We start from the raw sequence: 13,591 nt of genomic DNA on the forward strand, positions 1-13,591 counted from the left end.
AGGTTCTTGTATTTTCTACTAGGGCTGGCTTGTGCTAAAGGTTGAAATGCAGCATCTAAGATTGTCTTTGTAGACTCTTCCAGATGAGACTCTTTGGTGGTAAAGTCCTTTATGAATGTTGCTCCCTTCTTTGCCCGAGGGTTGAGGTCATAGCTGCTTCTTTTGACTTCTGTAACTGCTGCAGATGTTGATCGACTTAGGTGTTCTTTCCAAGATGGCGTCTTGGGAGGCATAGGAGGAGAAGCACTTTGACAGTATTCCTTTTGACTGAAAGGTAGTCGACCAGCATATATGCTGGCAGCCTGAGACTGAAGTCCCCTCTGAAGATGTCCAATGTGTTTGAGTGTTTTTGGTGAAGCAAGGCCACATTGGGACCCCTGTCCACCCCTCTTTGACTTAAACTGAAAATGAATTGATTGAGAATCATTCTCAACAATAATTGGAACTTTCCTCCTTGAGACAACATTTTGTCTGGCTGACACACCTCCTGACAGAGCAGTACCTGATGGGGTTACCAGGTCATTTGGTCTTGGTTCAGATATTGTGTCAGCAACTTTTTGCTTGGAAATGCCATCCTTACCTAGAAGAAACCCAGGACTGGATTTTGTTATCCTTCCTGTTTTCCTTAGTCCGAGCCTGGCCTGCAACAAGTTCGGGTCCTGAGACTTCATGCCTCTTGTCCTGTAGGCCCCTGGCTGTTGAGATTGTGGAGAGGAATAGGTGTACATATCAGGCGGTGTGCCTAAACCTCTAGAATAAGATGTTGGTACAGGTTTCATCAACCCAGAACGTGTTACAAAGTCCATCAGAACCTCTTGGTCAAGTATGTCATGGGTTGCTGGTTTAGGGGAACACTGGTTACGATGCTCAGCCTGACCTTTCGTACTAGAGATAGGGATTGAACGGGCCCATATTTCTTTGGCCACCGGGGAGGTCTGTTTTGTGCCTTGGCTCTCCAATTGCATTGTTTGACAGTACAGTTTTGGAGATGGGCCAAGCCGGATCTTTGGGATGGAAAGGCTTGGAGAGAGGTCTGGGTTTGTAATGATAAGTGGTGGCGAAACACTATGATTTGGAATAGGAACTTTTGGAGATGTGCTAGGATTTTGAATAGGAACTTTCCAAATAGGCTTTGGAGTAAGAAGTGTTGGGGATGGGCCTAGCCTGACCTTAGGGGTAGGAAGTGTTGGGGATGGGCCTAGCCTGACCTTAGGGGTAGGAAGTGTTGGGGATGGGCCTAGCCTTACCTTAGGGGTAGGAAGTGTTGGGGATGGGCCTAGCCTGACCTTAGGAGTAGGAAGTGTCGGAGAGACACCAGGTTTGAGCTTTAGAATAGGATGTGCTGTCCTGTTGCCAAGAGTCCTCTCTGTGTGAAGATGGAGTCCCTGGCAGTCAAAGGAGGAGATCTGGATGGGTTTCTTTGTGACAATAGGTGAGAGCTGGAGAGGAAGGGGCGAAGGGACTTGTAGGTGTCTCTGGGGTTGTTTAGAGGTGAAAGTTGCAAGGTGGTTATCAAAACTCATTGCAAAGAGAAATTATGAGTATCTGCAAAGCCTGACAGTTTTGATGAGTAGGGAGTGAGAGAAGGTTAATGGGAGAGAAATAAATTTTATGTTAATTTTTAAATTTTTTATGTTTATATATTTTATTGTACGTTTGGCAGTAAGTCTGTCAGAAACATAACTTTAATGTAAAAAGCATTGCAGAAAACTTGCATTCTCAAATAGTCAACTGCATTACATTGCATTACAGAAGACTGCAAGCCTGATCAACTAAAAATAAACAGAAAGATGAGTATACAGTTAAACAAGCACTGACCTGAGTGTATGCGATAGGCTCTATCTGGGTCGTTGACATGGAGTGAGAGAGAAAACGAGTGAGAGACAGTGAGAGACAGAGAGAGCGAGAGAGACAAGGAGAACAGCTGGAAGTTGTGTGTACCAAAGTTACATTCTCCCCATTCCTCTCATCTAAAGCTGCACTGTTTCACTCACCCACTCCCACCCCCCTCATTTTGTTTGTCTATGGGAAACATAGTCTGTGTCTGTGGATAAACAACTACAATGCTCCCCAGTGGAGAATCTTGAAACAAATCTTTGAAAAGTTTTCCTCTTTTTGTTTGACTTTTTCCAGGGCTGAGAATTAGTGCATAACACGGGGTATTCAAATGGTGATAAATCCATTTATTTTGTTATTTTTTATGAATATATAATTATGGTAACATGGTCAAAAGTGCAAAATGATACATACATACTTTTTTCCCACCACCCTTCAGTAAAAAAGGGCAGCATGATGAGAATAAAACACAAATGTTGTCTTAGAATCGACCTCTGAATGGATTATTTTGGCATCTTGAAGAATTTATTCATCAATCTATTTGGCACATAACTGATATCATTACTGAAAGCAATTGACAGTTTCATTCAAACACCTTTACAAATACTTCCAAACAAGAGACATCTTGATAGCAGCTGCCATATTGACATTTTCAGAAAACTGATTTTGTGGTTTCAACATTTAGAAATGTATTGCACTTTATTAGTCAGCTTCAAATGCACTAAGATACATAAACATCATGATAAATGCAGTGAATGTCTGGTTACAAAAGATATGTAAAAATTGGCACAATCATGAAATGGCACAAATATGAACATGAAAACAGGAACTATCCCTTTGTTCAAATGACCTCATTTTTTGTTTCCCCTCTCGATGAAAACGTTATTTCACATTTCAACGGGTGACATCACCTGACCACAGTGCCTTCCTCTCAATGCTGTTTCTTCCCAGTCAGGCCTCTCACGTCCCAAACCTCTCAGGAAGTGTTTGTCTCTATCTACCATCCTGCGGTCCTCCAGTCCCAGCTTCACTCCATGTGGTCAGCTTCTGTCCTTCCCGTAGTGTGTGTGGTCATATCATATGAGGGCATTGCCATCTTCGTCTTTGCTGTTCAAGCTGACCACCAGCGGATGGTGCTTCACAGTCTTGTTGCTCCACTTGTGTGCGTCCTGAAGCCCTGGCTCGAGGAAGTAGAGACAGGCGCCGAAGCCGGCCAGCACCAGGACCGACACCAGCAGGTAGATGGGGACGAACCAGTCCAGGAACATCCAGGTCATGGTACTGTTACGGAGCGGTACAGGAGGAGGACGGGGGACATTAGATTGTGAGCTGATGATCAAATAACAAACACAATCTACCTATTGTACACATGGTGCAGCTTTACCTGGAAACTTACTCCTTATTCACAATCTCGTCAACTATTATGTGCAAGCAACTGCCCTGTCAAAATTGACTATAAAATGGTCCTCTGTGTTAAGGTATATTACTTGTGGCAGGCTATTGCCATTCAAATACTCTAACATGCTTCGCCATCCTTGTACTGTGTCAGTAGATTATGTCCACTGTAACTGATTGCACACATTAGCTGCTAGAGTAACTGCACATGATCATGACAAAAAATATCGCACAGTAGCTAGCAGGTTTCGGCACATACCTGTGGTCTCTGCTGTGCCCGCCTTCCTCTGAATATGATGTTTGTGTAAAATGGAGGAGCAATGGAGTCACTAATCAGATGATGTATTGGTCTAATGCAGCACAACCGTCAGCTGGATGGTATAATATAATCCAAGGTTATCTCTCTGTACAGATGACAGAGAGGTTCATCATACTGCTCTGGGTTCTGACGTCACATTCAAAGGGAGGGGAGGAGGGGGGCATTGCTATGACAACAGCCCTAGTGATGGGTGGAGGCGGATGTTGTGCAACGGTTATTGTGGTGTTTTTTTGGGCCAGGACCCTTCAGATGTCTCCGGTCGCCTCCTTCATCCTCTGCATGAAATCGATTACAGTTAATTTAATGCACAAACCATCACAGAGTAAGAGGGTAATGTTCTCCTTCATATCCGTCACTCAGGCAGAAGCAATAGGATTTCCTTATAAGGAGACTGCTCATCTACAAAGCACAACATGTCATGTTTTTTTTCTCTTGACGTCTGAGACAATTACTTTTATCTGAGACAATGACTAAAATAAGACTGAAGAGCAGGAAGGATGACCTATTTATTGTCAAACTGTACCAGGAAGAAGCCTTTGTCCAATTAGTTGAATGATTGTTACTCAGCTCTAGGTCCATATGAAGGAAAGATAAGCTTAATAGATCAACCTCTAATCCACTTCTCATTGGGCCACATCCAGGAAGTGGAAATGTAGGTCTGCATCTGATTGGTGTGAAGCCAAATCCTATACAATTATTTTTTTAAATAAAAATGTGTGATTTATTAAAATATGAATGCATTTCAATAGGTTCTGACCAGTATCAAGGCACTGTAAGGCATCACCGGGTCATCAGTTGGGAGAAAACAGGCCAGTTCTAAAAAGACATGACATACAGCAACTGGTAAACATCAAGTATTCTAGCTCGACAGACTGCCGTTAAAAAAGTATTGGTGTGTTTTAGATACAGCACAATATAATAAATATTATGGTCTCAAAGTCTTTAAAGTCTGTTTAGTAGTAGCAATTTATTCTGCGTCTACAGGTTTGTAAACTGATCCAGTCTCATATTATGCGTAGATTCAGCAGAATGACGTTGACACGGGCAGCACTGCAGATATTGAGATGAGTGAGATACAAGACTTTGCTCTCACACAGTCCAGCTCACTGGTTCACCAGGAATTGTTGTGGAAATGTACCCACTATGCTATTTACTTTCTGCATCTACGCCATGTCGCTGAGTCTACCTTTAATACTGCTCATGTTATGAATGGATGGATGGCACCCGGAAGGCTACAGGCACACTGCATGTATCTGAGAGTTGTAAACACTAACTAACACAGTGGGGGAGGGGCGTGGGATTATAACTTGGCTGCCTGTGTATCCTCTGCAGTGCTGTGTGAAGGAGCTTCTTTCTGGAGGAAGTCAGTGACGAGTTGAGCCACAGTCTCAGGGGTGTTCAGGTGGACATGATGATCACCAGGTACGTTAACCACCATGCCCTGAGAGAGAGAGAGACAGACAGACAGACAGAGGGGGAGAGAGAGATTGAAAACAAATACATATAAACTAACTTTCCCAAAAACCCTGCATTTGACCAATCTTTTACCACTGTTATCTATACAGTACTGTAGCTGCAAGGAGCAGCGCACAATATGACTGTAGTAACAACATACAAATATTACGCTAAAATGTTTCAGTCGCAACCTTAAAAGTGACATTAGAATGTGAGTAGGACATTGTTTCTTTGTAAATAGGTGTATACATAAGTATACTCACGCTTTGGTCTTTATACCCTAGAAGTAGCGTTGAGGTAAATGTCTTCTGTTGTGGTTCAGAAAACATCTTCTCAAACCCCTCCTCCGCCCTATCAGGAGAATTAGAGTTCTTCAAGTAAAACATATTAGCAGTAAAAAAAAAAAAAAAAATAGTGACTGACGGTGTGGTAAAGTGTAGTTTACAATAGAAACGGTGTAATAATCCTGTAATAATTGTGAAATAGTGTAATGATGGGAGAGTGTCCTACAGCACTACTAGAACTCTGGCCTGTATCCTGGACTGCAACTCCAGACTCTGCTCCAGACTGACACGCACAACATTTTTCTGAAACAGAACACATTAGCATTCCTAGAAACAGATCAAATATACAAATCAACTTAAGTAAATATTTTTTTTATGAGGACTATTAAACACAAAAAGATCAGTCTTACCAGATTGATTCTAATGTCTCGGGTGAACACCACCCCTATGAGATAAAAATAGAAAGTGTTAGTATTACTATTATATTACAATGATATGAGTACGAAAGATGACAAGAAGGAGAAACAAAGTGAAAAGAGAAAAAAGACCACGTGAGATAGGGAGAGAGGGGGAGAGAATGATCATTTTACCTCCTTCAACCTGAGCGAGTCCTCGTTCTAGAAGAATGTGGGCTGACTGCTCCAAGAGAGAGGGGTTTGCTGCCAAAAGCCTGGAAGTAATTAACACATCATAGGAGTGACGCAATGACTAGGATTATCAGAGCAGAGAGATTATGGCCAGACAGCCCAACATAACAGAAGTGTCATTGTAAAACCAGGAAGTGTGGTCTTACCTCATCAATGCGTTCTCATAGGTGTAAACCTTCTCTTTCTTCTCATCTTTCTTCTTCTCAAACTCAAGCATTCCTTCAAATCCCTGTCTTATCACCGTATGCAATTCCTTCTAGGGTAAGAGACACAATGGTAGAGAGACATTATAAAATGTGGATGTCCTGAACAGTTCCAAGGAGCAAATGATAAAAGAGTTGAGTATTTCAGTACTGCGTCTGTGGGTAAGAATCCATAGGAGTCCAGGAGAACCACTGAATCCACCATCTCTGGATACAATGCACTGAACTGGACAAAGACAACAGGACATGGTTACACACACACACCATACACAGGTACTGTCTCTGGATATTGTTCATTGCGAAGAGACACACAGATATCAAACAGCATTAACATGCTTATTTTTTTAAGATGCTTACCATTCCAGCTACATTGCCACCTGTACAATGGAGAGCACATGATCAGATGTCTGTACAGAAAGGAAAACAACCATGTCTGATCAGAACACAATGAGTGGAAGAGAGATGAAGATGAACAGTCACTCACCCATACTGTGTCCGATAATAGAGAATCTCTTCCATTGGAGAGCTGCAAACCATTTCAATGGATTAGATAGTGAGAGATAATCTGCTAAATGTAGCTTCATACTTTAAAATTACACCTACCTAGGAGAGAAAGAATGAGGAAACCTCATATAGCTGTGTCTAACTTCACTTTACATTCAATCATTGCTTTTCAGCTCTTACTGGAGCAAAGGTCACATTGGTCTGAATAAGCTCAAACCAGCAGGTAGCCTAGCGGCTTGAGCAGTGGGCCAGTAACCGAAAGGTCGGCACTTAACCCTAATTGCTCCAGGGTCGCCTCCAGGCAGCCATGACCCCATTCTCAGAGGGTGTCTCAGAGAGAGTGGGATATGCAAAAAACACATTTTCAATTCACACATTTGTATTAAAACACACTTGTGCCTGTGTGAAATTGGACAAATATATGCATCCACTAAATTCATTTGAATAATTATTAATACCTCCAATGACTCGCCGTATGTCAGCCACATAAGCAGGAAAGCTGTAGAAGACTCCAGGAGGTCTATGGGAGGAGAGGCCATGGCCAGCCATATCCACAGCTACACACTTCCACTCTGTATGTATATATGAATATGAGAGAGAGAGAGAGAGAGAGAGAGAGAGAGAGAGAGAGAGAGAGACTGTAAGAGACTGACTCCCTCTGTACTGAACAACTATGCAACTGAATGTCCTTCCAATTCCAATGACAAGTTCTCATGAATCTATTGTATAATTCTCTGTGCTGACCTAGCGGGCAGGCAGCCTACACACCTTTTGGCAGGAGTGGAATGAGAGTGTTGAAAGTGCCACAGTTGTCTGCCCAGCCGTGCAGGCAGAGTATTGGTCGACCATGGTCAGGACCCCAGACCTTGCCCCTTATCTCTCCCCACGGCACTGGCATATTGAACTCTGTCACTGAAGGGCAATTACTGTTAAGACACATTACTAAGCATTTAACATGCCACAACAATCAGTAATAGTGCTTGAGGAAGTGTTATAAGAAGCTCAACAAACAAACACACTAATGAGTTCACTAAGTTCATGTCAAGACAGCTCCCATAAGTTCTGACGATCAAGAAAGGATTCATTCTTACCTGCTTGTTTCATGGTAGCTGATGTCATCAAGTGTCTGACTCCTTTCAAAGTTTGCATTATTCTGAAAGACCAACTTCAACGTCAGGTTGTTAACTAAACATAAGCACTATACGTCCACAGCATGGATATATTAAATATATATATAATAAAACGTTAGCTATGAAATAACAACAACTATTCACGCTTATGTAACCTTCGAAATGATTCTCCATTACTTCCGGGTGAAGTGATACGTGTTATTTTGCCCAATGAAACGTGAATGCGTCTCCCCCTTAGCGAATAACATTGGACAGCTAGCGGCCGGTTAAATGATTGACAAGTGCACGCACAATTCTATGTCAGACATTGTCCAATCACATTCTTTGTCAGGAGAACAGGGCGGGTTAACACAAGGCGTTACAAGACAAGGTGCGGTCACAAAGTATCCAGAATTTTATATATTTTTTATTTATTTATTTTATTTTTATTAATAACAAATCAATACATAAAGCACATGAGGGAACACAAGCATACATAGATCACAAACAATAGATAATCGAGCTAGGGGGTACAATATCACATTACAATTACACAAGGACCTTAAGGGACCTGCATATACTTACAATCCAGAATTATATCGTTCTAACAATAAACCAAACAAGTGGTCAAGACTATGAACAACGTGTCTTTGTCCCCAATATATATTTTTTTCCATCTGAGTATAGCTCAAGGCATTGGTCTAGAGTTTGTTGCAGAATTTGTCTGTTCCAACCATTTCGTGACATTTAGCCTTATTGGCATGAAAAACAAAAATAATTTTGAAATATTTCCTGACATTTAGCCTACCGGCATGAAAAACAAAAATAATTTTGAAAAATAGTGAGGAAATTCCAGCCTTGGAAACATTCTAGAGGTGGACGACAAGGCCTTTTAAACAAACAAAGTGGATGCTGTTGTATCTGCAAAAGGTCACCAGGTGGCAGAAATGGTAAAACCCTAAGCCTAAAATAGTTTGAGAATAGATATAGGAGAGACACTTCAGAACAAACTTCCTTTTTGATATTTTTTAGGGACTATCTGTTTTTCCGTGTAGTGAATCTGTTATTCAATGTGCTTGTATGGGCTAATAGCAATAAGGCTCAAAATATTGTTTTATTAAATTATGTAGAAATATATTTTGGGGATAATTCAAGGGGTCTTAAAATTCAAAATCAAATAGCTAAATGTTCCTTCTTAAAACAATTCCATATAGCTCAGTAGAACAAAATAGAGAATACCAATAGTTGGTTATATCCCAACCTGGCAAGGTTTAAACTTGACCTGAACTTGAACCCCAGTAAAGGAGGGAAAGGGCTAGGGACTAAACATATCCATTCTTACATGCTCTAGCTGTCTAGTGGTCCTGGCTGCTGCCAGTAGTTATTTATAAAGCTACATGGTGACTGAAGAGAGAGAAAGATAGGAGAGGAGAATGCTACATGGTGACTGAAGAGAGAGAAAGATAGGAGATGAGAAAGAGATGGGGATAATGGCAAAAAGAGACAGAGAGGTGTGAGATAAAGAAGAGAGAGAGAGGAAGGAAGGAAGATAGATAGTGAAAGATTGTGACAATGTATTGCCTATTCATGGACATATATGAGAGTCACAGTCCTGTTTGGCCTTAGGTTCAAAAGTTTATGTCATTGCAGTGTAACAACTGCTTTTCTCATTTGCTGACTTTTGGCAGCATTTGTCTTTGACCATGCCAATAATGTATTTGTAAAGGACAGATGCTCTTTCGCCCTGTTCAAAACAATGAGTGTGTCATAAAGAAAGCAATGCTGTCGGCATCACACCACTGCTATTGTCGTATACTAAGGGTCATAGGATTGAGTCAAATGGCATTTCTTACACATTATGAACAATTGAGAGATTTATGTATGTTAGTTCATAAGAAAAGGGATAAGAGCGTCTGCTAAATCACTTAAATGTAATGTAAATGTAAGAAGGTTCCAAAATCAAGATTTCCAAGTCAATCAAATTCTGAATAGAAATTATTTCCAAAGTTGGTATGCTGATGCTCTATTGCTACAGTTCATCAGAACTCCAAACCGTTTACAGGCTCGGCTTAATATGACCATTTAATATGAGACAATAGAATTCACAATGCAGTGCAGGACAGAAAGGAATCTAACTGGTATGGTATCATAATTTGGTAACCTAACGGGAGGGCGGGCTAAAAGGTTTAGAGGTGGAGTTAACTTGGAGAGAGAGATTGATGGTTGGTCTGGGATGAGTGCGTGAGAGGGAGGAGGAGGTATAAAAGGTATGGTTTGGGGATGGGTTTGACTATAAAGTATTTTGGAGTTTGAAATATTGACACGGGACATTTACCTGCTTTACTGGTACAGTATTAATGCCTCTATGTCACGCTTTAAAACAGGGCTGCCCAACCCTCTTCCTGTAGGTTTTCAGTCCTACCCTAATTTAGCATATCTGATTCAGCTAGTTGAGGTCTTGTTGAGCAGCTAATTAGTATAATTAGGTGTGTTAAATTCAGGTTGGACTGAACCCACAGGATGGTAGATCTCCAGGAAGAGGGTTGGGTAGCCCTGCTTTAGAAATACATTTTTGGATCAAATGTTTATTCACTTTAAAAAACAATGTTTATCATTTTTACCTAGCATTAGTGGCTGCAAAAGCACATCACATTAGTAATCATGAGTGAGAGTTTGGGTGAGCTGATATTGTAACCCAAAATGTATTTCAGTAAACTACTTGAACTGTATGACATCTAATCTCTCCCCTGCTACCCACCTAACACTTACCACCTCTAACAATGCATGCAATCCGTAGCTACCCTCTCCCCTCCACTAGGATTTATGGCTGACCGTTTCTATAGCGTTTTGCTGAGTAGACTTGCCATATGTTAATTAGATAAATGCATTACTGAATTAGTGTAATGTAAATTAAAACTATAATTCTGTCTTTTTGGCTGCTTCATTGGTCCTGTTCAATCTGATATTAATTTGTTCCTCTACTAGACCAGCTTCAGCCTGTCTTACTAACCCACTGACTGCTTGGCACAGAAAATATTAGCTTTCCTATTGTACGTGTTTGTAATAGGGCTGGAGGTAAATTCAAATTGAAGGTCAATTAGATTTTTTTTTTTAAAGAAACATGTTGGGAATAAATAGCTTTTGTAAGGTGTACGTTAATAATCGGGAATTAAGTACAGGCAGCTAATTTTAAAAAATAAACTAAAATGGAACGAAACATGAGTAGCGTACAGACATGAAACAGAAACAATGCCTGGGGAAAGAACCGACGGGAGTGACAGATATAGGGGAGGTAATCAGGAAGGCGATGGAGTCCAGGTGAGTCATGAGGCGCAGGTGAATGTAACGATGGTAGCAGCAGGTGTGCGTAATAATGAATAAACTGGCAACAACGAGCGCGAGAACCTGAGTTACGCGTCTGAAAATGGATGCCGTTTTATTAGTTAAGACCCAAGCCCTGATTTGTACTGTATGTCATGTCACTCCTTAGTCTCCTGTCTGTCTTCCTCAGGTCATGGATAACTTTGACATGGTTCTGAAGTGCTGGGGGCCAGTGGAGGCTGACTACAACAAACACGGAGGACTGGTTCTGAGCCGGTCAGTGGACAATATTGGTCTGTAGTTTGCTTTGGCCCAGGTTAACATTTAACATAACATTTAAGTCATTTAGCAGACGCTCTTATCCAGAGCGACTTACAAATTGGTGCATTCACCTTATGACATCCAGTGGAACAGCCACTTTACAATAGTGCATCTAAATCTTTTAGGGGGGTGAGAAGGATTACTTATCCTATCCTAGGTATTCCTTAAAGAGGTGGGGTTTCAGGTGTCTCCGGAAGGTGGTGATTGATTCCGCTGTCCTGGCGTCGTGAGGGAGTTTGTTCCACCATTGGGGGGCCAGAGCAGCGAACAGTTTTGACTGGGCTGAGCGGGAACTGTACTTCCTCAGTGGTAGGGAGGCGAGCAGGCCAGAGGTGGATGAACGCACGCAGTGCCCTTGTTTGGGTGTAGGGCCTGATCAGAGCCTGGAGGTACTGAGGTGCCGTTCCCCTCACAGCTCCGTAGGCAAGCACCATGGTCTTGTAGCGGATGCGAGCTTCAACTGGAAGCCAGTGGAGAGAGCGGAGGAGCGGGGTGACGTGAGAGAACTTGGGAAGGTTGAACACCAGACGGGCTGCGGCGTTCTGGATGAGTTGTAGGGGTTTAATGGCACAGGCAGGGAGCCCAGTTGTTACATTTTTCTTACTGATGCGCAGACACCTCAGCAAGATGCACGAAATGCCATGGACCAGAGCCAGACTTTACTGAGTTGGCTAAGCGATTGACTGGAGAATGGTTCTGGCCATCAACTACTAGACTGTGTTGAATGTAATACTAAGAAATGGGTTGATGCCAATGTGTAGATATAGCAATCAGGAATGAGTTTTTTTAAATGTAATGCTGTTTTTGTACTGTAGAGGCTCACAGAACTCTCCTTACAAATCTCTCTTCCTCTCTCTCGCCTTACCTCTAGTCTGTTTGCAGAGCACCCAGACACCCTGACGTTGTTCCCTAAGTTCGCAGGCATCGCCGCGGGCGACCTGTCAGGGAACGCAGCAGTAGCTGCCCATGGGGCCACTGTGCTTAGGAAGCTGGGTGAGCTGCTGAAAGCTAAAGGTGACCACGCTGCCATCAAGCTCCTGGCAACCACCCACGCCACCAAGCACAAGATTGCCCTCAACAACTTCACGGTGAGGATGAATGATTCCAGTCTCCCTCCCTCTATCTGAAACTGTGCTTTCCCCTTATTCATACATTTGTTGCATTCACTCCAGTTTTACCATGACACTGTCATGCTTAGTTTACTAAAATGCTGAGTGAGAAATTTCCTTTAGTGCTTTTATTCAGTATGAAGTTAAACATCAACATCTCTTGCTGCTCCCCAGCTCATCACTGAGATCATCTGCAAAGTGATGGGTGAGGAGGCAGGGCTGGATGGGGCAGGACAAGAAGCTCTGAGGCAGGTGATGGGTGTGATCATAGCTGACATCGATGTCACCTACAAGGAGCTGGGCTTTGCTGGGTAAAGGGTTTACCTCAACGACGCTGGTTTGCTTGTGACTTCCAGAAAAACGTACTGGAAAAGTGTATGAGGCAAAGCATTTGTGCAAATTCTACATTTCTCTATACAGTATATTGCCTTAATCTACCCTTTCATTGTAGTTGGCTTACTGAATGTAAGCTGTTACTCTTTTCACTAAACCAATAAATGTTCCATCGGCTGCAAATGACTGTTTAAAGTGTCTATTCTGCCTTTCATCTCTTTGCCTAATTTCAAACATTCACCCAGTGACATGGACAGATGTATTTTCTGAGGTGGAGGATACAAGTTCTTTTTTCTCATACCTGTTCTATATAGTAAGGTTGATTTGCTATTGTACACATTAACAGTTAAAAGCTGAATTGTGGTTTAAGGACAAAATATAAAATGTGGTTAGGTCTGATTAGGACAGAAGGAAGGGTTGAAGTTAAGTCTGCTCTGTGACAAACCTGTTTTGCCTCTATTCTGGTAGTAACCTCTACAGCCCTCTATCTTTGACTGTCCGGTTTCTGTTCCAGTGCAGGTCAGCAAGCGGTCAGTCAGCAGTTTATCTCCTCCCTCCTTGACTGAAACGCATGCATGATCTCTCTTGCACTCAACACACCAAAGTGCTACATACACACAATCCCCACCACGCTGTTTCTTTGGACATTTCCCTGGCTCGGTCCTTTGCCATTCCTGCAGTCTTATCGGTCAGTGTGGACGTGACTCACTCCACAGAGCAGCATCTCAGGCGGGGCTCTGAGTTCAGACCAGGCT

General features: G+C 42.2%; 2 protein-coding genes across 4 annotated transcripts; one reads left to right on the plus strand and one right to left on the minus strand.

The window, feature by feature from the left end:
• Nucleotides 1-4,498: 4,498 nt before the first annotated feature.
• Nucleotides 4,499-7,966, minus strand: LOC118364786 (serine hydrolase-like protein). Of its 3 annotated transcripts, none has more exons than XM_035746496.2 (12): nucleotides 7,735-7,966; nucleotides 7,412-7,555; nucleotides 7,102-7,215; nucleotides 6,624-6,665; nucleotides 6,497-6,516; nucleotides 6,291-6,365; nucleotides 6,083-6,189; nucleotides 5,880-5,959; nucleotides 5,700-5,734; nucleotides 5,516-5,592; nucleotides 5,269-5,356; nucleotides 4,499-4,991 (listed from the first exon to the last, which is right to left on the minus strand). In XM_035746496.2, the coding sequence occupies exons 1-12, from the start codon at nucleotides 7,790-7,792 to the stop codon at nucleotides 4,851-4,853; spliced, it is 981 nt and encodes a 326-aa protein (XP_035602389.1). In that variant the 5' UTR covers nucleotides 7,793-7,966; the 3' UTR covers nucleotides 4,499-4,850. The 3 variants fall into 3 exon arrangements, with proteins under 3 accessions (XP_035602389.1, XP_035602388.1, XP_035602390.1); XM_035746495.2 differs by having other exon boundaries at nucleotides 6,083-6,192; nucleotides 7,735-7,965; XM_035746497.2 differs by having other exon boundaries at nucleotides 6,083-6,192; nucleotides 7,412-7,569; nucleotides 7,735-7,965.
• Nucleotides 7,967-10,006: 2,040 nt separating this feature from the next.
• mb (myoglobin) lies at nucleotides 10,007-13,019 on the plus strand. Its single transcript, XM_035746502.2, has 4 exons — nucleotides 10,007-10,098; nucleotides 11,264-11,349; nucleotides 12,266-12,482; nucleotides 12,678-13,019. The coding sequence occupies exons 2-4, from the start codon at nucleotides 11,267-11,269 to the stop codon at nucleotides 12,816-12,818; spliced, it is 441 nt and encodes a 146-aa protein (XP_035602395.1). The 5' UTR covers nucleotides 10,007-10,098; nucleotides 11,264-11,266; the 3' UTR covers nucleotides 12,819-13,019.
• The last annotated feature ends 572 nt before the right edge of the window (nucleotides 13,020-13,591 follow it).

This window comes from Oncorhynchus keta, chromosome 10, assembly GCF_023373465.1.
Source record: "Oncorhynchus keta strain PuntledgeMale-10-30-2019 chromosome 10, Oket_V2, whole genome shotgun sequence".
Taxonomy (NCBI): domain Eukaryota; kingdom Metazoa; phylum Chordata; class Actinopteri; order Salmoniformes; family Salmonidae; genus Oncorhynchus; species Oncorhynchus keta.

Coding starts and splice junctions, on each gene's coding strand:
- LOC118364786 (XM_035746495.2), bottom strand. CDS start 7,792: ATGCAAACTTTGAAAGGAGTCAGACACTTGATGACATCAGCTACCATG. Junction 7,216..7,411: donor CATTCCACTCCTGCCAAAAG/GTGTGTAGGCTG, acceptor ATATACATACAG/AGTGGAAGTGTGTAGCTGTG. Junction 5,357..5,515: donor GCCAGAGTTCTAGTAGTGCT/GTAGGACACTCT, acceptor TTCTCCTGATAG/GGCGGAGGAGGGGTTTGAGA.
- mb (XM_035746502.2), top strand. CDS start 11,267: ATGGATAACTTTGACATGGTTCTGAAGTGCTGGGGGCCAGTGGAGGCT. Junction 11,350..12,265: donor GGAGGACTGGTTCTGAGCCG/GTCAGTGGACAA, acceptor CCTTACCTCTAG/TCTGTTTGCAGAGCACCCAG. Junction 12,483..12,677: donor TTGCCCTCAACAACTTCACG/GTGAGGATGAAT, acceptor GCTGCTCCCCAG/CTCATCACTGAGATCATCTG.